This window comes from Henckelia pumila, chromosome 4 (genome assembly GCF_033568475.1).
Source record: "Henckelia pumila isolate YLH828 chromosome 4, ASM3356847v2, whole genome shotgun sequence".
Lineage (NCBI taxonomy): Eukaryota > Viridiplantae > Streptophyta > Magnoliopsida > Lamiales > Gesneriaceae > Henckelia > Henckelia pumila.
Genome location: NC_133123.1, coordinates 222,603,827 through 222,628,003, shown reverse-complemented (window position 1 = coordinate 222,628,003; position 24,177 = coordinate 222,603,827). Strand labels below are relative to the sequence as shown.

The 24,177-nt window shown below is 32.2% G+C and overlaps 1 protein-coding gene across 2 annotated transcripts; it reads right to left on the bottom strand.

Moving 5' to 3' along the window:
- Positions 1 to 7,577: 7,577 nt before the first annotated feature.
- LOC140865929 (7-deoxyloganetic acid glucosyltransferase-like) lies at positions 7,578 to 23,474 on the bottom strand. 2 transcript variants are annotated; one of them, XM_073270772.1, is made up of 3 exons: positions 23,134 to 23,474; positions 15,462 to 15,626; positions 7,578 to 8,329 (listed from the first exon to the last, which is right to left on the bottom strand). In XM_073270772.1, exon 3 carries the CDS (start codon positions 8,319 to 8,321, stop codon positions 7,755 to 7,757), a length of 567 nt encoding a protein of 188 aa, XP_073126873.1. In that variant the 5' UTR covers positions 8,322 to 8,329; positions 15,462 to 15,626; positions 23,134 to 23,474; the 3' UTR covers positions 7,578 to 7,754. The 2 variants fall into 2 exon arrangements, with proteins under 2 accessions (XP_073126873.1, XP_073126871.1); XM_073270770.1 differs by having other exon boundaries at positions 15,462 to 15,581.
- Positions 23,475 to 24,177: the final 703 nt, after the last annotated feature.

The window sequence follows — 24,177 nt, the reverse complement described above, 5'->3', positions numbered from 1 at the left end:
CTTTCCCCCTTCTCTCGTTTGTTTCTGATATGGGCTGAAGAATTCTGATTATTTTCATCCTTCTTACACGTTTAAATTTTGGCAAGTTGCAAGGAAAATTGCACTTTGGTCCCTGAACTTTGGCACATTTGCAAATTAGTCCCCGGACAAGCGATTTAACTCAATTTCAATCCTAAATAATTTAAGAATATTAGAATTTAATTCTAAATTCTAAATATTCTCAAATTAAATATTTTTGAATTAAAATTAAATACTTTCGGACCTTATCGCATTTTAGTCCTTGAACTTCTCAATATTTTGGGAGGAATGAGAAATTTAGACGAGAGTTTGATTTTTTGAAGTTTTCGGGTGTCAGAAATCATTTTATCGTATTCTTAGATTTTTTCTTTAACTTTTTCAAAAGTTAGAATTTTCTTAAACCCGGATTAGTAAAACCCAATATAATATTTTTAATTTGGGATTTTTAAACTTAGAAATTTTATTAGTGTAAGTTAGTAGGCAAGTTGTAGTACTTTAAAGTTGTACTTTTAAAGCAACACTCACACCTACTTTTAAATACTTACACCTATGCTTACACACACATGTACACACTACACACTCAAACTTTTAAACCTAAAATAAAACATTTAGCAAACCCTATCCCTCTCTTTCCATTGTAGCCGCCACCCACCCTCCATTCTCTCCCATTTCCCTTCCACCACTCACGACCGCCCTTCCTCCAGAATTTCCGACCGCCACCGTCCTCCTACCACCTCGCCGTTGCCGGAGTCCACCTGGAGAAGTCCCGTCCAGCTGTTGGTCGAGGTCTTAGCTAGCCTCTTTCCATCGATTTGTAGGTTGTTTTGGTTAAGGCAAGTATATGCATTCCTTGGGCTATCAAGCTAGCTAACTAAGCATTTATTTCATGGTTTTTGTTATGTTTCGAATTGCTCATGATTTTTCAAGTTAGGGATTCGGTTATTACATATTTTCAGCTGAGTTTATGTTCAAGTTTCGAAAATTTCATGTGGGTTGATGATTATGGGTTGTATGATGCATTGTGATAAGAAACATGAGGAATTTTAATACACCATGGCACTTTCGAAAATTTCAGATTTAATACACCATGGCACTTTCGAAAATTTCAGAAGTACATATGCCTAAATTTCAAAATTTATGTGGTGTTAGGGCTGTGTTTAAAGCATGTGTAGTGCATTTTGTTGTTTGGCAATTGGCTTCATTGTTTGTTCAAGAATTTAAGATACTTTGGTGCATAAACTTGGTGTTTTTGGATTGTGGAGTGGAGGTGTGGTTGAGGGTTGCCTAGGTGTTTGTGATAAGTCCTAAGACATGTCAATAGGTGTGTTTGGTGGTTTGGAAGGAGGTAGAGGCCATGGTAAGGAAAAGGGGCTTGGAGGTGTTTCCTCAAGGTAGAAGTGTTGTAGAGTGATGTTTCCTTTGGGCAGGGGTGTCTGAATTCGGGGCCGGGGAGGCACTAAATCAGGTCTGGTTGGGTCATGGTCTGGTCCTAGGTCAAGGTTATGATTTTATGGTCGCGTAAATATAAAATGGGCTCGTTTCGGTTAAGATTTGGATAAGTTAAGGGTTTTTTAAGTTTAAGGGTCGGAGCATAAATTTTAAGAACAATGTGTGAGTTGTTGAGTGATGGAATAAACTGAACGTGTTGAGCAACAATGGGTGCATGAGGCCTGGTCCTAAGTCAAATTTATGATGTTTTGGTCGCGTCGGTATAAATTGAGCTTGTTTCGGTTAAGATTTGGATAGGTTAAGGGACTTTTAAGTTCAAGGTGTTGGTGCAGAATTTTACGAGGAAAAGGGGCTGTTCGAATTTGGTTTTTGGTCGATTTGCTTGGGCTGTCAAATTAAGTTACAAACTATTCCTATGGTTAGTTTGTAGTGTTTGGAGGGTTTCGGTTTGAGCGGAGTCGAATTCGGTTAAGGTAAGGTCGAGTTAAGGGCTTTTCGGTTTGGTTGCTCGGGTTATGTCTTGTTTGTGAGAATGAGAACTAAAGTTGGGTAAACCACTTAGGGGCAGCCACTCACTCACCTAATACCCACATTTTTGTGTTGAGTTTCATTCCTAAAGTTTCATACTTGTGTGCTTGAGTCTCGTCTTTGAGCCGAGCAAGTGTTTACAAAGGAAGTCGCTTTTATTCATGCATGCTAAGTATTTTGAGTCGAGTCAAAGAAGGAAAAAGAAAATATTTTTTTTGAACGAAGTGAGTTGATTGTGACAAGACAGGGTATTGTTGGGTTGGGGGATGCCTCGCTTACTCGCCAAATAGACGGGTAGAACGAGATCGAGAGACATCCCGGGATCCCTACCAAAATAGACGGGTAGTGTGAGATCGGGAAAAATCTCGAGATCCCTACCAAATGACAGATAAAGGGGTAAGTCGCGTCGGAAGAAATCTCGGCATCTTGCCGGCATAGTGCACTGCAGCCATTGATCGATCAAAACAGAGGGTCACAATCCAAGGATCTAAGTTCTCAGAAAAGAAAGTAAAATTCAAGGAAAGTTTATGAAAGTCTCATGCTCAGTTTCATGATAAGTTAAGAAAGATCAAAAGTCTCATTGCGTGAGTTGGCGTGAGTTCATTGTTTACAGGTTGTCTCATTCTCTTGTATCATGTATATTTTCAGTTTAAGTTGCAAAGTATATTATGTACAGTACTTTGAGTATTACTGCAGGTATTTTTAAACCCTTGTTATTACACTGTTTATACTTGCTAAGTCATTAGACTCACTATGCTTGTTTGATTGCCAGGTGAGGAGGAGTATCTAGAGATCGAGGGGCAGGATCCTCGGGGTTGAGGTCGCCGGCGGTGCAAGGCCCTATGACCGTTGCTACTTTTAAGTTCCGCATAAGGCTATGTTTGAAATAAAGAATTTTAGTTTGAGTACTTTCAGTATTAGCCAGGATGTTTTTTTCCCTATGCTTAAATATTAGTCTTGTAATTTGTTATCGCTATTATTGCAACCGTGTGGGGTTGCCTTCCTTTCGTAGTTTATGATTATCGCAGTTTGGATTTTTTTTTATCACGTTTATTTCTTTATGTTAGAATTGTTGTGTGAGACAGAGTGGCTTTGTTTACTTTCAAACAAATCATGGCAAAATTTTTATAAATTCGTCTTTTCTTTATTATTTAATTAAGTTTAGAGGTTAGGGTCGTTTCAGATTGTTTTCACTAACTACTGCCATTAATTTCTGGCTATTGAACACGTTTCTATATTTTTGGCAGAGTAGTTGTCAATAGTTGTACTCCAGAGACTTTTTACCACAATTTTGAATGTGTCCATCTGATATAAGTTCAAAAACGAGGAGTCTCGCTCTGATACCACTTAATAGGATCTGTCAAGGAAGTTCAACTGCTCCAAAACCACTTGTTGGGATCGGTTTACTAGAACTAATTCGCTCCTGGAGAGATGAAACTACTAGGTAAACTGATCACTGGATATTACGGAGGCAGTTGATCTCCAAATAGCTTAGCCTTGGTTCAGTTGAGGTTGGTCAACTGAATTCTTTCCTCCTCGTGTGTCGATGTTAATTTGCACCACAAGTTTGTTGTGCGGAATAATGAAAACTAACAGATTGAACTTGCAAATATGGACTGTGTGTGTGAAGGTGGTGAACTGACAGTAAGATTGCACAGGGTTTGTTTATGGATATTTGGAGATTTCAAAGAATCCTACGTCATCCCTTCTTCTACCTCAGAAGGATTCACTCTAGAAGACTTTGATTTATACAACTATTTGTACAAGCTCACTCCAAGACTAGGACTTATACTATCGCCTATCTTAGAACTCCTATAAACACTCAATAACACAATTCACGACTGTTTTTTGTTATAATGAGGTTTGCAGTACCTCAACTGATTTATTACTAACACAATACTTTGTTGGTACAACACTTAGCACTTATAGGATCCTCACTGATCTGCTATGCTTGAATGCTCTTTCTAGTGTTCTTTGACTCTTAGATGATGATCTTCAAGATGTTCTCTGCTGGCTTTCTCGATTGAGTGGGTAAACTGAATGAGTTCAGTATACCTCTGATAACTGTAGTGTATATGCGAGAATGCTTATTGAGTCGGATGCCATTTCTGATCCTTTAGGTGAGTATTTATACTCGGTGGGCAACGAGTATTTTGAATTCAAATCAATCCCGTTATCTTGTCTTTTCCGCAGACATTTTCTGTCGAGATAGTACATTGTGACTGTCTCTTCTTTTGGTGTTTTTGTCTGGTACAAAAAAGCTTATCCACAAGAGTTCTGTTGATTTGAATTGGCTTGCTCAGTCTTTTGATCAGTTGGATTGTGCATCAGTTTAACTTTAAGAGATTCGTCCAGTTGCGTACACTTGTTTACCCTTGAAGAACTGATTCAGTTTAGCTCCGTAAACTGAGTACAGTTTGCTTGTCAGAGGTCGACTGCTCGATGTTTCTTGATGACCTCTTGATGGTTTCAGTTTAGCTCTTGGTCAAAGTCAACTCAGTTGATATGGTCAGTTTAGCATGAGAGGATTTTGTCCAGTTTATGTCTTTCGTGCTCAACTCTTGATAGAGTCAGTTGATCTATGTAGACTGAATTATATCAATATCAAAACTCTGTAGTTCCAACAAATTAGCTCGTAGAGCTTTGAGTCCCTTGTCTAGTTATGAATTTCTACTTGGTAATGTACCATTTTGGCTCTTACATATTGTATCTCGTTCATGAGCAATTATATTAGTATTTTCTCAAAAAAAAAAAAAAAGAAGAAGAAGAAACAAATATATGGATTATGACGATAATACCGAGTATTATCTTTCTTGTATCATATGTACCATATTTCTTATAGAACTTGATAATAAAATCAACGAAAATCAGCAACATTGTAGAGGCCACTCATCGAGTCATTTTAGCTGCACTTTCTTATCTTGAATCGATTTCTTGGTTTTGCATTTAGATACATGGATTTGAAGTCGGAGATTTCAAATACATGATAACAGATCATTTGGTTTGTTGAAGTAAATCCACCTGGTAATTTATGGATTTCAAGTCCAGAGCATTCGATCCAAATGCAATCTAAAATCAATATAGTTATGAAAATTGATAGTTTTTGTCTTCTATTTTTTTTATTTAATTATGAGTTTTCTCGTTTATATTATCAAATTTCAGTTTTACTTCTATTACTTTAAATTTCTGTCAATTTCATAGAAATTATTTTGGTTGTAAATACCACTGGTTCTCGGGAAGGTCATCACCAATTGATCACAATTAGTAACGTTGCTTCACAATAAGTGCAAACTGTTGAATATTTTTTACAATTGATCAAAATTTAACTAATTGTATTTATGAGTTTGGGTTATCACTTATCATTCCGCACAGATCTTTAATTATAAAGTTTTATTCTTAGGGATAAATATTTTTTACATTTATATATCAGAGAGAGAACGACTACTAATTTAGAATATTGAGTAGAAAATTTATATATATATATATATTTGAATCAAACAATTTGTAAAGCATATTCGAGTCATATGATGAATGATTCAATATGCTCCATCAAATCATACAAGCTGTTGTACGACGATCCCCCTTCACTAACTGCCCTTTTTGCCATTTTTGACAAGTGAACGACCCTTTTCAAGAACTCATCCTTTCTCACTTCCATTAATTCTTTTACGGCATTGATCTCAATCACAACTCTGTCACAAGTATCTTTTATGTCCAACACTATCTTCCACACTTGGCTCACGAACCGACTATTCACCATTTGATCCGCGAAAAACGACCAACATATCATAGGCACGCCTGCGACGATACTCTCTAGAGTCGAATTCCAACCACCATGTGTCAAAAACCCGCCAACCGCGGAGTGGTTTAGAACCTCCTGTTGGATCTCGGATCTCTATCGTGCCCAAAACGCAGCAGAAGTTTAAATTTAATTTTGACGTTCAAAATTTTCTTGGACACTTGTATGGTTTAAATAAATGTACGTAGGGTGTTTATGAAATTTATACCTATCAATCTTAAAAGATTGACGATGGCTCCAACTATTTCGAAACGATTTCGAAATTAGCTCTTGTTGTAAATCCCTACGAACGATCAACTAGATTATCTCCTTTTTTTAATTTTCGAATCAGGTCCACGACCGGATTTTCTGTTCCTCTTCTAAATTGCACTTAAAAGAAGAAGAAATTTATCGAGGAGAAAACAAAAGAAAGACGACTGGAGAAGAGAGCTTCGAGCAGCGGAGAGAAGAAACAATTTCTTCTGAGAGCCTCTTTTTTTTCCGAGAGCTTCTGCTCTCCTTAATTGCCCTCAATCAATTGAGATAGTATATTTCTCAATTAATTGAGGCAAATGGGTTGTCGGTAGACAACTCATTTGATTTTAATTTTTTTTTAAATAATAATAATATAATATATTATTATAAACATAAGATCCCACATCCATAAATATATATATTATTTATATCCATATATATATCGTATATATATATATATATATATCTATATATATGCATTTATATATATATTGAGTGAGTCCTTAAATTCGAGTCCAACTCGAAAAAATTAATTAAACTCTTTTAATTAATTTTTGCTCTCAAAATTTCTATAAGCCTCTATAAACCATTTATAAAGCTTATCTATCGATCCAGTCAAATTTGTTTATCATAAATTCAACTCTTTGAATTTATTATCTCAACGGGAACAGGAAAACCAGTACTTGTATAACCCTCAATGGTTCAGGGATACAGCTAGCTGTGGGTCCAGGCTTACCCTTATTAGCCTCATTCTATGCATCAACTCCTTGATCATAAAATGTCAGAACTCATTTCTGATTTAACCCATCGAATCATGGTAAGAGCGTTAAGTAGCACCGCCCCATGATTTCCTAGGTATCACTGATAGTGCCTGCAAGAACCAGTCGATTATGGTTAACGTACAGTACAGTCCCTTCAACTCATATATCCCGATCGAAACTGCAACCATTGGTTCATCGAGGGTTGCATATGAATTTTGATAACGATGTGATGTCTTTTAGAATACATAGTGTCATCGCATGTGTAACTTGGTAAACATTTTACTCTACTACACATCTTACACTCTGGCCAGAGATTACATGCATTATTATCTCACTTGATCACATAGGATATCCACACCCGTAGGTGAGCGGTGAATCCCCGACTACAATGCACTGGCTCCTACATGTGTCGCAACTGTATCCAACCTCGCTACCTGATGACCCTCATGGAGTCGATAAACGAGTCAAAGTAAAGTCCTAGCATGTAGAGCCTCAGTGTTGTTCCGGGTCGTAAGGACTAATGGTATACAAACATAACCACGGACTTATCCACTCGATGAATGATAACCACTTGAAAAGTCCGAGGGAGGGTAGTTCAGTGAACTCATCGTATGAGCACCAATCTGTATGATTGAACATCTCTATGTCCATACCAATGAAACGTGGTACACAGCATCACAGATTCTAGTCTTGAGCTCGAGCGATCCTTATCCTTATTTTGGACGGCCCAATCGACTAGGAACTTGATTTAGAATATACAGTAATTAATAATATGTGTTTCATGATTGTCATCATATGTACAACCTCATATCTTACTATAGTATATTCAAGGTCTTTATCTATGCAACTTGCATGGGTATACAGATAAAGAAAATGCCAGATAAAAGATTAATTATATTAAAATAAAGATTGTTATTACACTTGAGTCAATAAAATCTTTGACCAACATTTGGCTTGCATGACATCTACTCTAACACCTCCTCCTGCGGCGCCCATTCCAACATGTAACCATTTTCATTAGTACCCTTTTCCAATTCAGCTGGGATTTGGTCCCCGTCTTTCCCCATTATAGAATCCGGCCTCATCACCCATAAGAATCTCCGCTTGCTGTTTACTAGTCCGTGCCAAAACTCGAGTAGTTGCTCTCTTGTCACCGTGGTTATGCTCCCGAAGCTGACATAAATCACTGACTTTGGCTTCTGTGAATTCAACCAATTGATGCAACTTCGATCTTCGGCCCATAGGCTGCCCGAAGGAGTCGATGAATCCGTCTTCAAGTGCGCGCTGCCTGGCCCGATGGTGTAGAGTCTTGGCATGTGGTCTCGAATATTTGATAACACAGGTTGCTCTAGATCTTCGAAAGTGTTCAAAATGACTGCTTTTTCTCGCACAGTTTGCCTTGTCAAGGTAATCACACCCCAAAGGCTCGGGTCATTTGTATTATCCACGCGACAAAAGCTCGGAAGATCGCGGCATCTTAGGATCGGAGACCCTCCATTCCGGGGATGCTTTTCACTAATTAATTCATCCATCCCATTTTCTGGGATAACCATCAACAAACATCAAGAATATAGACCAAACAAAATTAATGTTATCCTATTCATGAATATTGAACCAATATGTTGAGATTAACTTACTTTGTTCAAGAAAAAATTCACCATTTTCTGGGATAATCATCTACAACAAACATCAAGAATTAATACAAAAAAAATTGTTATCCTATGATTGCTTCAGTTATGGACATCCTTCACTAAAGTGTCCTATATATTGCCAAAATTTTATAACATTATAAAATATAGTACCATGCAAACCAATTAAAATATTATATAAATTTAATTTTGTTCGTGAACCATAATTTACTTTTGAATCTAAACCCATCCCATGTGTGATAAGCGAAATAATAAATCTATTTTAGCTGTTTTTAATTTTTTTTAAAACAAGTTAATTTTGGGATATATAGGTGTCAAATATTTCACTGAAAATGGTAATTATTATATGATTTATATCCAACCTGCTATTCACGAATTGCACCAATATGTTGATCTTAAACCATCTATTTTAGTCTTTTAGCTGTATTTAAATATTTTTTAATAAAACAAATTAATTTGGCATAGGTGTCAAATATTTCAATGAAAATGAATGAAAATAGTAATTAAAATATGATTCATATCCAACCTGCTATTCACGAAGATTGCACCAATATGTTGAGATTAATTTATTTTGTTCAAGAAAAAATTCAAACAAATTAATTTGGCATAGGTGTCAAATATTTCGGGATACGATACACAAACTATATATTATTGTGAATGACTTCATGATCATTGGTACATGATCTAAAAAGAAAAAAAAAATTATCCTCGCTTTTAATTCCATCTATGATTACTAAAATTCAATTGGCTACAGATTTTTATTTTCAAAGTAATTTTATTTAAAAAAATACTATATTAATTTAAAAATTATTTAGGGTAAATAAGAATCACACCTTTGTATTAAAATTTTAGAATTATTAATTAATACAAATATATCTCAATAGATAAATTATATATTCAAATATAATATATATTAAAAAAATTTCTAAATATATAATAAAATAATATTATTTTACCCAAACCAAAATTTCAAAACTCCGTTGACCAAAACCAAAAAATAAATAAGTTAATAGTAAAAAATAATCATTTTCCCTTGATTAAATATAAAAATAGATATTTATTTTTTTATAATATATTAAATTATATTTACTTATGTATATGATTTATTTATTGAGCTAGTTTTATTATTATTTAAGTGAGGCATGCTACAGGTATATACACACCAAAAATTCAGTAAAAGAAATTATATTTATCAAAATCTAAGGATAAATTGATTAAATTCAATACAAAATCTCATGATATAATACAAAACTCATATATAACTATTCTAATATTTATATAACCATAAAAACCGTGGCTAAATTTAGCCACGGTAGCCACGGTTTAAAGAAAACTGTGGTTAATCAATCACGGTTTAAAAAACCGTGGTTAAATTAGCCACGGTTTTGAAAAAACCGTGACTAAATTGGCCACGATTTATAGAAAACCGTGGTTATTCAACCACGGTTTTTTAAAATCGTGGTTAAATAGCCACGGTTTGAAAAACCCGTGGTTAATTAACCACGGTTTTCTAAAACCGTGGCTAAATTAACCACGGTAGTTTCAAACCGTGGATATTGAACCACGTTTTTTTTAAAAATCGTAGCTAAATCAATGGTTTTTTGTAGTGATATTGTCCTAGACGGGAAAACAACTGGACGATGTATGCTTTCTCTCCCAAATGAAAATTTTGAATCAATATAAACTCGTCTATATTATTTCACATGTACTCAGTCTTGAAATAATTCGTGGAACTTTCATGTGTGTATAATTTTGTTGATGACAAATAATATTTCGTTGTTGTAGATCAAGTTGTCTTAACATGTATTTCATGTATTTGACCGTCAAAGAGAATCAAAAGTAGATCTCAACCGGTCTCAAGAAGTTAAGGTACTATTCAACCGCTCAAGGCTCTAAGAAGATCTACACGACCTCCCAAGCACAAACAACATAATCAACTGTTCACCTTTTCAATGTTTATTTGAAAATAGTTGAATGAAGATTTCTTTTGATTCAAGCTATGCGTCTTACAAAGAACACTTCACATACTTTATCAGAGAAGCTGGTTGACAATCCATGCACAACCAACAAGGAATCCGAAAATCAGAATGTTTTCCCGAAGGAAAATGCTATATGTACAAATGAGATTACAAGTTGGGTTACAAAATACAATTGACTTGACAAAATTATCCCTACACTTTATTTGGAAAAAATCTTTCAAAAATGTATGGAGGATAGTTTTGTAATTATAAATGCAATTTATAAACCAACTTGTAATTCAATTTGTACATGTAGCATGGTCCTTTCCCAAATTGCACATCTCTGAGACTATTCACAGTGGCTGTTTGTGACCGTTTCTTCCCATATTTGAAACATCCAAATCTCCCATTAATTGAAATGTACTATCTATTAAAAAAAGATTGCGACAACAGTGTTTTTGCATTTATGAGCTTATAGTTGAATGTTGAACGGATCAATATTGCCAAAGCCACTATAAATAGTGGGTCACTATAAATAGTGGATGCTACCGAGAAAAAGAACTTTGAATGTATTACCTTTATCTTTGCTCTCTCGCACTCAAGCTTCCATTCTCGGAGACATGACTTTGAGCACTCAAGAAATCCATATTATCTTCTACTCAAATCAACTCTCACGTTCATGAAATATATCAGATCATTAAGGATCAACCAAAGGTTCATCAAACCACTCGACCGCTTCAGACAAAAAGTTTTCGAAGAAGTGTTTAATAGTTTGAATATGAGGATTCAAACATTGGTTAATATTGTATGGTGTTTTGTTGATAAGTCTTGTTGTCTTATCCTTGTGGTTATCTAAGAGTTCCGATTTAGGCAGTAAATAAGTCCTAAAGTTAAAGTGGGTTGTTACAAAGTGTTATAAAATAAAGTCTTCTAGTGTGTTTCTTATCCTTCATGTTATTATACCATTTTCGTAATTTTAACACTAAGAAGATCTTATAATACGAAACACATCAATATCATTAAGTTGTTTAAAATAAATTCATCCAAACACTTTAACAACTTATTTTTAAAATAAGACCTAACAGCTTATAAGCTCATAAAACAGCTTATAAGCTCCTGCAACTTATAAGTTGTTTCTAATAAGCTTAGCCAAACATATAGTAAAATGATATTTGAGGTCAGTCATCAAACATATCAAACAAATTAGTTTCACTAATTCGAAAAACAAATAAATTTTCAAAGAATGGATATCTAATTTGAAAAGTTCTCATTGTCTTTATCCGTAAAATGAATCAATTCGATTCATATCTACCGTGAAAACTAATATTTATAACATAAAAAATTAATATTTTTCGTGAGTTGGATCGAATAGAAGATCCGTCTATCAGATATGTGAGACAGTATATTTTGTGATATTGAAAATTATTGTAACGCAATAACCATTTTTTTAAAAAAAATATTTATTTTAAAAATATTAGTTTATCTATCAAATATTAGTTGATTTAAAAAAATAAATAATTTTTTTGATGGGTTAGATCGAATAGGAGATCCGTCTATCAAATATGTGAGACAATATCATCGGAGTTTTTGTGATTTTGAAAATGATTGTTCATGGGAAAACCATTTATTTTTTAAAAAAATCTTTATTTTAAAAACTATTAGTAATTTTTTTTAAAAAAAATTAATATTTAATATGTTGGATCGGATAGAACATCCATGTATCAAATATATGAGACAGTACCTGAAGTTTTGTTATTTTGAAAATGATTCTTGGCTAGATAACCATTTGGTTTTTTAAAAAAATCATTATTTTAAGATAAATATTATTTGATTTTAAAAAAAATTAAGATAAATCAACTAATATATTTTTAAAAAATGATTATCAGTTAACCATCATTTTCAAAATCATAACTCCAATGACATTGTCTCACATATCTAATAGACACTAGTACACGGAGTATATACATTGCATGTGCATAAAATATATATTATTTGAAATTAAATATTATTTTATAAAGTTGAATTTAATTATAATTTTTTTTAAATGTTAAAATAATGTGATAGTGGTTGGATAATGAGGATAGTGGAAAAAAATATGAAAATTTTTTGAATAAAAAATTTATTTTTTTGAACCTTCATTATTAAACATATTAGAAAAATGATAAATGGTAAATTTGTTAATACATTAAAATGACCAAATATGATTTTTCTATAAGTTTATGTATTATAATATATTAAATATATCTCTTATCCGATCAAACCCATTAAAAATATTATTTTCATGTTCAAAGTATTAGTTTTCACGAAAGATAGGAATTGATTCGTTTTATGGATAGAATATCCATGTATCAAATATATGAGACTTGGGAGTTTTGTTATTTTGAAAATGATTCTTGACTAGATAACCATTGGTTTTTTAAAAAAAATCATTATTTTAAGATAAATATTATTTGATTTTAAAAAAAATAAAGATAAATCAACTAATATTTTTTTAAAATGATTATCGGTTAACCATCATTTTCAAAATCATAACTCCAATGACATTGTCTCACATATCTAATAGACACTAGTACACGGAGTACATACATTGTATGTGCATAAAATATATATTATTTGAAATTAAATATTATTTTATAATGCTGAATTTAATTATAATTTTTTTGAAATGTCAAAATAATGTGATAGTGGTTGGATAATGAGGATAGTGGAACAAAATGTGAAAAGTTTTGAATAAGAAATTTATTTTTTTGAACCTTCATTATTAAACATATTAGAAAAATGATAAATGGTAAATTTGGTAATACATTAAAGGAAAAATAACATATATCACCCATGTGAAATCGTGTGTTTGCTGATAACCCCCAATGAAAATTTTTTGAGCTAGAAGCCCCTTATGATTCTAAACATGTAGCATACACCCCTTCTGGCTAAAAAATGACTAAAATGCGCTTAATGTTATATACAATTTAATATTAAAATATATTTCGTGTATGACAAATATTATGATAAAATAATTCTATATAATTTTCATATTTATTTTAATAAAATTTGATTATTTTACTAATTAAATATAGAATTATAAAACAAAATTAATTTAATTATTTATTTAAGTAAGGGTATTTTTGTCAATTTTTAACTGGAAAGGGTGTGTATGCTATAAAATTTAAATCACAGGGGGTTATTAGCTTAAAAATATTTCATAGGGAGTTATTAGCAAACTCGGAATTTCATAGGGATGATATATGCAATTTTCCCTACATTAAAATGACCAAATATGATTTTTCTATAGGTTTATGTATTATAATATAGTAAAGATATCTCTTATCCGATCAAACCCATTAAAAATATTATTTTCATGTTCAAAGTATTAGTTTTCACGATAGATAGGAATTGATCCGTTTTATGGATAGAACATCCTTGTATCAAATATATGAGATAGTATCTGGAGTTTTGTTATTTTGAACATGATTCTTGATTAGATAACCATTTGATTTTTTTAAAAAAATCATTATTTTAAGATAAATATTATTTGATTTTTAAAAAAATAAAGATAAATCAACTAATATTTTTTTTAAATTATTATCGGTTAACCATCATTTTCAAAATCATAACTCCAATGACATTGTCTCACATATCTAATAGACACTAGTACACGGAGTACATACATTTTATGTGCATAAAATATATATTATTTGAAATTAAATATTATTTTATAAAGTTGAATTTAATTATAATTTTTTTTAAATGTCAAAATAATGTGATAGTGGTTGGATAATGAGGATAATAGAACAAAATGTGAAAAGTTTTTGAATAAAAAATTTATTTTTTTGAACCTTCATTATTAAACATATTAGAAAAATGATAAATGGTAAATTTGGTAATACATTAAAAGGACCAAATATGATTTTTCTATATGTTTATGTATTATAATATAGTAAAGATATCTCTTATCCGATCAAACTTATTAAAAATATTATTTTCATTTTCAGTGTTTGGAATCATGGAATTGCATTGGATTTGGTGGGATTTGAAATTGAAAATACCGTTTTAGCGTTTGGAAAAACGGGATTTCAAAACGGGATTGGTATTTGATGGGATTTTATGGAATTTCATTTAACTAACTGAAATCCTTATAAAATTGGTCGGATTTCATGGGATTTCACGGGATTTGGGTTTATAAAAATAATAAAAATATTTTAATAATAAATATATATACGTTGGTTATAAATTTTAAGTTTACTTCAAAAATTTTTTACAAAATATCATTTATATAAAATTTATACCATAAAATTCCAAAGTATATTTTAACTTTTTTCCAAATACCGAAATGGAATTCCAATTCCATATATTTAAAATACAATTCCAAATCCAATTACAATTTCAATTCCAAATCCTATTTTTTAGGTATCCAAACACAGTGTTAGTTTTCACGATAGATAGGAATTGATTCGTTTTATGGATAAAGTTCATGAAAACTTTCACAAGATATCTATTTTTTGATAAATTATTTGTCTTTCGAATTAGTGAAATTCATTTGTTTAATATGTTTGATTGATGCGTGACCTCAAATTTTATTTTAGCAAAATAGAACATAATTACAAATTAAAAAAATCAACAAACGACACAAAAAAATTAAAAAAAAATTAAAAAAAAAAAAAAAAAACTGCAGCGTCCACTGTTTATGGTGGAGTTATATAGGACTATTTTTAGAACTTTTTATTTTTTAAATAAATTATTAATTATAAATAACCCGTAGATGAGGAGATGATAAAGTATTGCCGTATTTTCGCACGCAACTTGCAACCATACGGTGTCAATTTTTAAAATACACGGAATGAAATCTAAGTTAATCAAATAGAAAATGATTAAATGATATTATACTAAAATATTTAAAACTGCTAGAATTTTAAAAATCCCACGGAATAAAATATCTTGAATCGGTTATCGACGAATCACTTTTTCAATAAATCAAACCGGATCATTTCAAATTATAACAGTGCATAAAAAAAAGTGAAGTAACGCTTAAGTCAATATAGTATATAAAAAAATATTGAAACAGTCGTACCTTTATAAGGGTTATGGGCTCTTGTTTATGTGCAGAATCCCCGTGCATATAGAAATTACAATGTGATGATTGAATAAGATCACAATAAAGAATGAGTATCCACTCCCAATGATTGATGATCTGTTCGACCAATTCAAGGAAGCCATTGTTTTCTCGAAGTTCGGTCTTCGGATAGGTTATCATCATAAACAGAAAGTCAAGGCATAAGACATCCCAAAAACAGCCTTCCGGACTAGATATGGACACTATAAGTTCACCGTAATGTCATTTGGGTTAACCAATACACCAACGACGTTTATAGACCTCATGAACCGAGTGTTCAAATCGTTCCTTGACAAGTTATTCGTAGTTTTTATTGACGATATTTTAGTATATTCAACAAAGAAAGAAAAACATAAGACGCATCTCCGACTCACTCTTCAAACGCTAAGAGAGAAATAACTATATGCCAAATTCAAAAAAAAAGAGAATTTTGGTTTGAAAGTGTTTTGGACACATAATGTCCAAGAAATGCTTTGGGGAGTACTGAAAAATCAAAAGGGTTCAAAGCAACACACGAATTAATATCACTCAATTAATTATTCGTTCTGCTCCAAACAGGGTTCAATGCATGCGACATAAAATAACATGGAATCTTCAGTACATCACAATTCCTCGCTGAAACGATAAAATATTAAACAAATGTCATGGATTCTATACTCAAAATTAAAAAAAAAATAAAATAAAATAATCCGTAGATCTATGTAAGACAGCTACTGTTGATATTTTTTTCAGAGGTAGAAACATTAATTAAAAAGAGCAATGCGATATGTACAATTAAATTTGTACATTTATTTGTACAACACAAAAAATTCAATACAAAAATTTCATTTATCAAAATCTCATGATAAATTGAATGTAAAATATCGCGATATAATAGCAAAATCTCACGATATATTTGTTGTAAATATCGATGTACACGATATATGTTGTACCTCTAGCATTATTCAATTAAAAATTAAAAAAGATCAAGTGCTGTTTATTCAATTAAAAATTAAAAAAGATCAAGTGCTGTAAACCGATGGATGGTATCGGTTATACATAAAACTCCATAACTCAAAAAATAAAAATAAAAAACGAATAATATTGTTGAAAAATATTATTATTATTAATATTATATTGAATATTGAATGTTGAATGTTGAATATTGAATTGTAAAATGTGGAAATTAGTGTGTAATGATGTAGATGATGATGTATTTATTTTTGGACTAATCTCAAATGTGGATCTATAAATAGGTCTTCATTTTTGATGAAAAATACAATTGAATTGAGAGAAAAATATTATAAAGTGTAGAGATTGATATATTTTGAGTTTTGGAGTATTTACTTTTTACCGTAAATTTTTACTTTTTCACAACACGTTATCAGCACGATCGCTTGAATATTTCCGACGCTCCAAAACACAAAGAGAAGATAAAAATATTCAACATGTAAGAATTTTTATTTTACTGTTTATATATTTTTATTGTGTATATATTTAATATATAATATCATGTTATGTTTTTTTAAAAACTTGTTATAAATCCTGGGAGGATGTTAAGACGACATCCCATACTCCCGGTAAGGGATACGACAAGTATAAAAGCCTCTAAGGTTTTTAAACATTATAATCATATTTGTATAATGTCATGTTATTATATAAAAGGTTGTCTATGACACCGATCTTATAATAATGTGATATGATATACTATACCTGACTTTATACTAACTTTATTAGTATAATTTCACAATATTATATAAAAGGTTGTCTACGACACCGACCTTATAATAATGTGATATGATATACATAATTATTTAATTATGATTATCATTATAAGCATTGCATCATTATCACAAAATTTTTATTCAACACATACTCGATTTTTCTTACCCCCAACGGTCACAAACGGTCATAAACGGCTAGTTTTTTTTGCCTATATATATGATCACTCAAACTCATTTTCAATCACACCAAAATTCATTCTTTCTCTCAAAATATTTTATCCTCGGTTTTTTTGAAGATGGAGATGATGACATTTATAAGGATATTTTTCATAACGACTATGATCATCATGCTCACGAGTTTTGTATTCACCGGCGATTTTCCACCACAGATTTTTTATCTATTTATATACGCACTTATAATCTACGTTCTTTCATTATTTTGTATTGTCATATTAATGGAAATTAACTAATAAAATGCATTGTTATTTTTCTAGTACCACCATGTCAAACTTGACAAAGATTGAATTCGTTGCGCTCGATATCACCGAAAAGAATTACATGCCATGGACTCTCGATGTAGAAATGCATCTTGAGTCATTGGGTCTAAGTGATACCATAAAAGAAAATAATATATCATCCTCACAAAAAAAGGCAAAGTCTATGATTTTCTTACGTAGACATCTTGATGAAGGATTGAAATGTGAGTATCTCACAGAAAAAGACCCAATGATTTTATGGAAAGGGCTGAAAGAAAGATTTGAGCATATAAGGGAAGTTATACTCCCAACCGCCCGTGATGAATGGAATATGTTAAGATTCCAAGACTTTAAAAAAGTCAGTGATTATAATTCAGCGATGTATCGAATAGTCTCACAATTAAAATTCTGTGGACTTGAAGTCACAGAGATGGAAATGCTTGAGAAAACATTTTCCATTTTTCACGCATCCAATATAACTCTACAACAACAGTATAGAGTGCGTGGATTTTCGAGATATTCTGAACTCATCGCATGTCTTCTTGTGGCAGAAAAGAACAACGAATTGTTAGTAAGAAATCATCAATCCCGACCCACTGGATCAACGGCATTTCCAGAAGCAAATGTCGTAATTAAAAATAAAAATCAAAATCAAAGGCATAGACCAGATTTTGGTTGTGGGCGAGGATGAGGACGTGGGCGTGGTCGTGGACGTAAAAATTATCGCGGTCATGGTAGCGGCCGTGGATATGAAAATAATCGTGATAGTTATTTCAATAACTCATCTCAAAAGAACGTCACGAACCATCCACCAAAAAGGCAGCATGAAAATACGAGTGAAAATGAAAATCACTCAAAAAGAACTGAGAGTGTTTGTTATAGATGTGGCACTCCAGGACATTGGTCACATATTTGTCGAACCCCTGAGCATCTATGTAAGCTCTATAAAGAATCGACAAAGGGAAAAGGAAAAGAGACAAATTTTGTTGAAGATAGTGACCGTTTAATTGGTTCAACTAGTTTCAATGCTGCAGATTTTTTGAATGATTTCGAAGACATTGATTAAAATATTGGTGGGACTACATTGTAACAAATTTGTATTTTTCATGCATTCTTGTATTATAAAGCATGTTATATTTTGCATTTGTATTGTACTTAATTTTTCTTTATTGCATTTTTTGTGAAGTTTGATATGGAAAATGCTATGAGCAAACATGGAAATAATATCATGAAAATTTGCATACCAGATAGTGGTACAACACACACTATTCTGCGAGATGAAAGATATTTCTTGAAAATAAAACTAACAAAAACAATGGTGAATACCATATCAGGTCCTGTAGACTTGATTGAAGGTTGTGGAAAAGCACATTTTTTGTTACCTAATGGTACAAAATTTCTGATAAATGATGCTTTATATTCACCACAATCGAAAAGAAATTTGTTGAGTTTTAATGACATATACTCTCATGGGTATGATACTGAGACGATAACTGATGGAAATCAGAAATATATGTGTCTTACCACATATAAATCAGGAAAGAAATATGTGGTTGAAAAATTATCAATGCTCCCTACTGGATTGCATTATACACATATAAGGCCAATCGAATAAAATATGGTGGTTAATAGTTCTTCAATATTAACAAATTGGCATGATCGATTGGGACATCCTGGTTCAATAATGATGCGAAGAATTATTGAAAATACGCATGGTCATCCATTGAAAGACCAGAAGATCTTTCAGAATAATAAGTTTCAATGTAAAGCATGTTCTCTTGGAAAACTTATTATAAGACCATCGCCAGCTAAAATCCAAACTGAATCACCCATATTTCTTGAACGTATTCAGGGTGATATTTGTGGGCCAATTCATCCACCATGTGGACTATTTCGATACTTTATGGTATTGATCGATGCCTCTAGCAGATGGTCACATGTATGCTTATTGTCAACTCGGAATGTGGCATTTGCAAGATTGATGGCTCAAATAATAAAATTGCGAAATCAATTTCCCGATTATACAATCAAGAAAATAAGACTTGATAATGCTGGAGAATTTACATCCCAGACTTTCAATGATTATTGTATGTCAATGGGAATCACTGTTGAACATCCTGTAGGTCATGTTCATACGCAAAATGGATTAGCTGAATAATTGATTAAACGTCTACAACTGATTGCTAGACCAATGATTATGAAAACAAAACTCCCTATTTCTATATGGGGACATGCAATTTTACATGCTGCGGCATTAATTCGCATCAGATCAAGTGCATATCATAAATTCTCCCCATTGCAACTTGCATTTGGTAAAGAACCAAATATCTCTCATCTGAGAATTTTTGGATGTATGGTGTATGTGCCTATTGCACCACCTCAACGATCAAAAATGGGTCCACAAAGAAAAATCGGTATTTATATCGGTTATGATAGTCCATCAATCATTCGATATCTTGAGCCTTAGACAGGCGATGTGTTTACAGCACGCTTTGCTGATTGTCATTTTAATGAAGAAATCTTCCCAGTGTTAGGGGGAGAAAAGAAACACATCGAAAAAGAAATCACATGGTATGTACCATCATTGTTACATTTGGATCCAAGGACCAAACAATGTGAGAAAGATGTACAGCAAATTGTGCACATGCAAAGAATTGCAAATCAAATGTCAGATGCATTTGCAGACACAAAAGGGGTAACAAAATCATATATACATGCTGTAAATGCCCCTGCTCGAATTGAAATTCCAAAGAAACAAATTGAAGACACTCATGATGTCATAAAACACTTGAAGCGTGGAAGACCAGTCGGTTCCAAGGATAAAAATCCTCGGAAAAGAAAAGACATAGAGAAACACGACGATCATAAAATAGAAAATGGTGTTCCAGAAGAATCACCTGATGATGAAAATATTCTGTCAGAACCACAAACTGACGAGAATCGTGAAATCTCTATCAATTATATTAATACTGGAAAAATATGGAACCGAAAAGAAGATATTGATGAGATATTTTCTTATAATGTGGCTTGTGACATCGTAAATGAAAATGATGATCATGAACCAAAATCTTTTGGTGAATGTAAAACTCGTCATGATTGGGTCAAATGGAAAGATGTCATCCAGGTTGAATTGGATTCGCTGAATAAACGCAATGTTTTTGGACCTATAGTCCTCACACCTGAAGGTGTAAAACCTGTTGGATACAAATGGGTTTTTATTCGAAAGCGAAATGAGAAAAATGAAATAGTCAGATATAAAGCTAGACTTGTTGCACAAGGTTTTTCTCAAAGGCCTGGAATTGATTATGAAGAAACGTATTCTCCTGTTATGGATGCAATTACGTTTCGATATTTGATTAGTTTGGCAGTGTCTGAAAATTTGAAAATGTGTCTTATGGATGTTGTTACAGCTTACTTATACGGACCACTTGATAGTGATATATACATGAAAATCCCTGAAGAATTTAAGATGCCTGAAGCACAAAGTTCAAAACCCAGAGAATTTTATTCTGTAAAATTGCAAAGATCATTATATGGGTTAAAGCAATCCGGCCGAATGTGGTATAATCGGCTAAGTGAGCATTTGATGAAAAAAGGATATGTAAATGATCAAATATGCCCTTGTGTTTTCATCAAGAAAACAACATCCGGATGTGTAATTATTGCTGTATATGTTGATGATTTAAACATCATTGGAACGAATAAAGAAATTCAAGAAGTTATGATGTACTTGAAGGAAGAATTCGAAATGAAGGATCTTGGAAAAACCAAGTATTGTCTGGGTTTGCAAATCAAACAAAAAGAATGTGGAATTTTTGTTCACCAGGCAAATTATATAGAAAAGATCCTTAAACATTTTAATATGGATAAATTGAATCCATTAAGTACTCCAATGGTTGTAAGATCATTAAACATAGAAAAAGATCCATTCCGTCCATGTGGAGATGATGAAGTTATTCTTGGTCCAGAAGTACCATATCTAAGTGCCATTGGTGCCCTTATGTATCTTGCAAATTGCACTAGACCTGATATATCTTTTTCTGTAAATTTATTGGCAAGATTCAGTTCATATCCAACAAAGAGGCACTGGAACGGAATTAAACATATATTTCGTTATCTACGAGGAACAACAGATTTGGGACTTTTGTACTAAAAAGACACCAATCAAATTATCATTGGTTATGCTGATGCTGGATATTTATCTGATCCACATAAGGCACGTTCTCAAACCGGATATATATTTACTCGTGGAGGCACCGCAATTTCTTGGCGTTCATAGAAACAAACACTCGTAACAACTTCATCAAATCACGCTGAGATTATTGCGCTACATGAAGCAAGCCGTGAATGTGTTTGGCTAAAATCAATGACACAACATATCCAAACTTCTTGTGGATTATCAGTAGACAAGAAGCCTGTGACGTTGTATGAAGACAATGCTGCATGTATTGCTCAAATGAAAGAAGGATACATCAAAAGTGACAGAACAAAACATATACCCCCAAAGTTCTTTGCCTACACTCAAGAGCTTGAGAAGAATAAAGATATTGATATCTGTTATATTCAATCAAGTGAGAACTCATCAGATCTCTTCACAAAGGCACTTTCCACGACGATATTCAGAAAGCATATATACAACATTGGGATGCGCAATCTGCGGAATATGTGAATAATCACTCATGTTAACATGAGGGGGAGTTTACGTGACTGCACTCTTTTTCCCTAACTATGGTTTTTATCCCACTGAGTTTTTCCTAGTAAGGTTTTTAACGAGGCAGTATAAAATACGTAATGAAGACAGTCATCATATCACGATCATCATCACAAGGGGGAGTGTTGAAAAATATTATTATTTTAATATTATGTTGAATATTGAATGTTGAATGTTGAATATTGAATTGTAAAATGTGGAAAATTAGTGTGTGATGATGTAGATGATGATGTATTTATTTTTGGACTAATCTCAAATGTGGATCTATAAATAGGTCTTCATTTGTGATGAAAAATACAATTGAGTTGAGAGAAAAATATTATAAAGTGTAGAGATTGATATATTTTGAGTTTTGAAGTATTTACTTTTTACCGTAAATTTTTACTTTTTCACAACAAATATTATATATAGCACTACCATCTTATTATGTTTTTTTTCAGAATATTAAAAATGGGGATAGCAGTGAATGACTCTCATTAGATCTTGTGGCCCAATAACATTTTCCAAAATAATTAATAATAGTAATTAATCGAAAGGGTTTTGCCAAGAACCTTTTTTGGATAAAAAACGACATCCAAGTTCCAACCATAATGATTCCAAAAAATTAATTAAATGTGAAGAATTCTTTAATCGAAAAACTCAAAACTGAATAAAAGATTTATCACATCAAACAGAAAATTAGATTCAACCCAACTCAACAAATCGAATAAAATAAATGAGCAATCATATATAAAACTCACCCAAAAAACAGAGCTTTTACCAAGATCTACCAACGGGTCGTAACAATCACCCTTTTGTCCGAAGAAAAACAAATAATGAGAGAAAACAAATCAAAGAAAGGCGATGTTTCAAGCGATGCGATCTTCATCGTACAAATTTGCAACTCAAAAGACAGTGGGAGAAGTTTTTTCTAACGTAGCCATGGATAGATACAGTGCTAGTTATGTATGTATATATGGGGAAAAAACCGAGAAAATATAGATAGAAAACACAGGAGGGAGAGGGAGGGAGGCCTGCAATAGAGAGTAGTGAAAGAATGCGTCGATTTTAGGCGTAGTAAGGAGCGGTTTTGAAATCTAAATGAAATTGAAATGCAGAATGGTATTTCTTAAGCCGATAAAATAAATTTTATTTCTGCCCAAAGTAGATTGAGTTCTTTGCCCCAGTTCCTGAAGCCAAGAAGCCCAACAACGGCTGCCCATCAGGAATAAGGAAAATGAGGGCCCGATGGAAATGGGAAGAAAATTGAGAAATGAAAATTTGATTTAAAAATCAAAACATCGAGTCAAAATGGAGTAGTGGGAAATAGAGGAGAAAAACGTGGTCCATTTTTATAGGGAGTGAGAAGTTATTTAATCAGGAACAAAAGGGAATTTGTAGCCACAATTGAAACTGTAGTGACTAAGATCCAATCTATTGTATCACGTACATTAAATTAAATAAATATTATGATTATTATCTTCGGAAAATGATTAATAAATACCTAATAGAAAGTTAAAGTTTTCTCTCAGTCCCTGCGTCAGAAATTTGTTGTTCTAACTCCCTGATTACATACTGACAATTGTTTGAACTCCCTAAATGAAGTAAATTACGAAATTGCCCATAAATATAATATAAACTAATTAATAATTTATTTTTTAATAATAATTCTCTCCCCTTCCAATCTTCCATCTCTTCAACGTCTTTCTACTTGAATTTCAATGCTTAAACCAGCCACGATCTGTACTTTTTCGTCGAGCTTTGGTGCAAAAAAATGAGATAAAGGAGTTTAAAGTGAAGAAGCG

What these genes read in the sequence shown, in the direction of transcription:
- LOC140865929 (XM_073270772.1), bottom strand. Translation starts at nt 8,321, where the DNA reads ATGGATGAATTAATTAGTGAAAAGCATCCCCGGAATGGAGGGTCTCCG.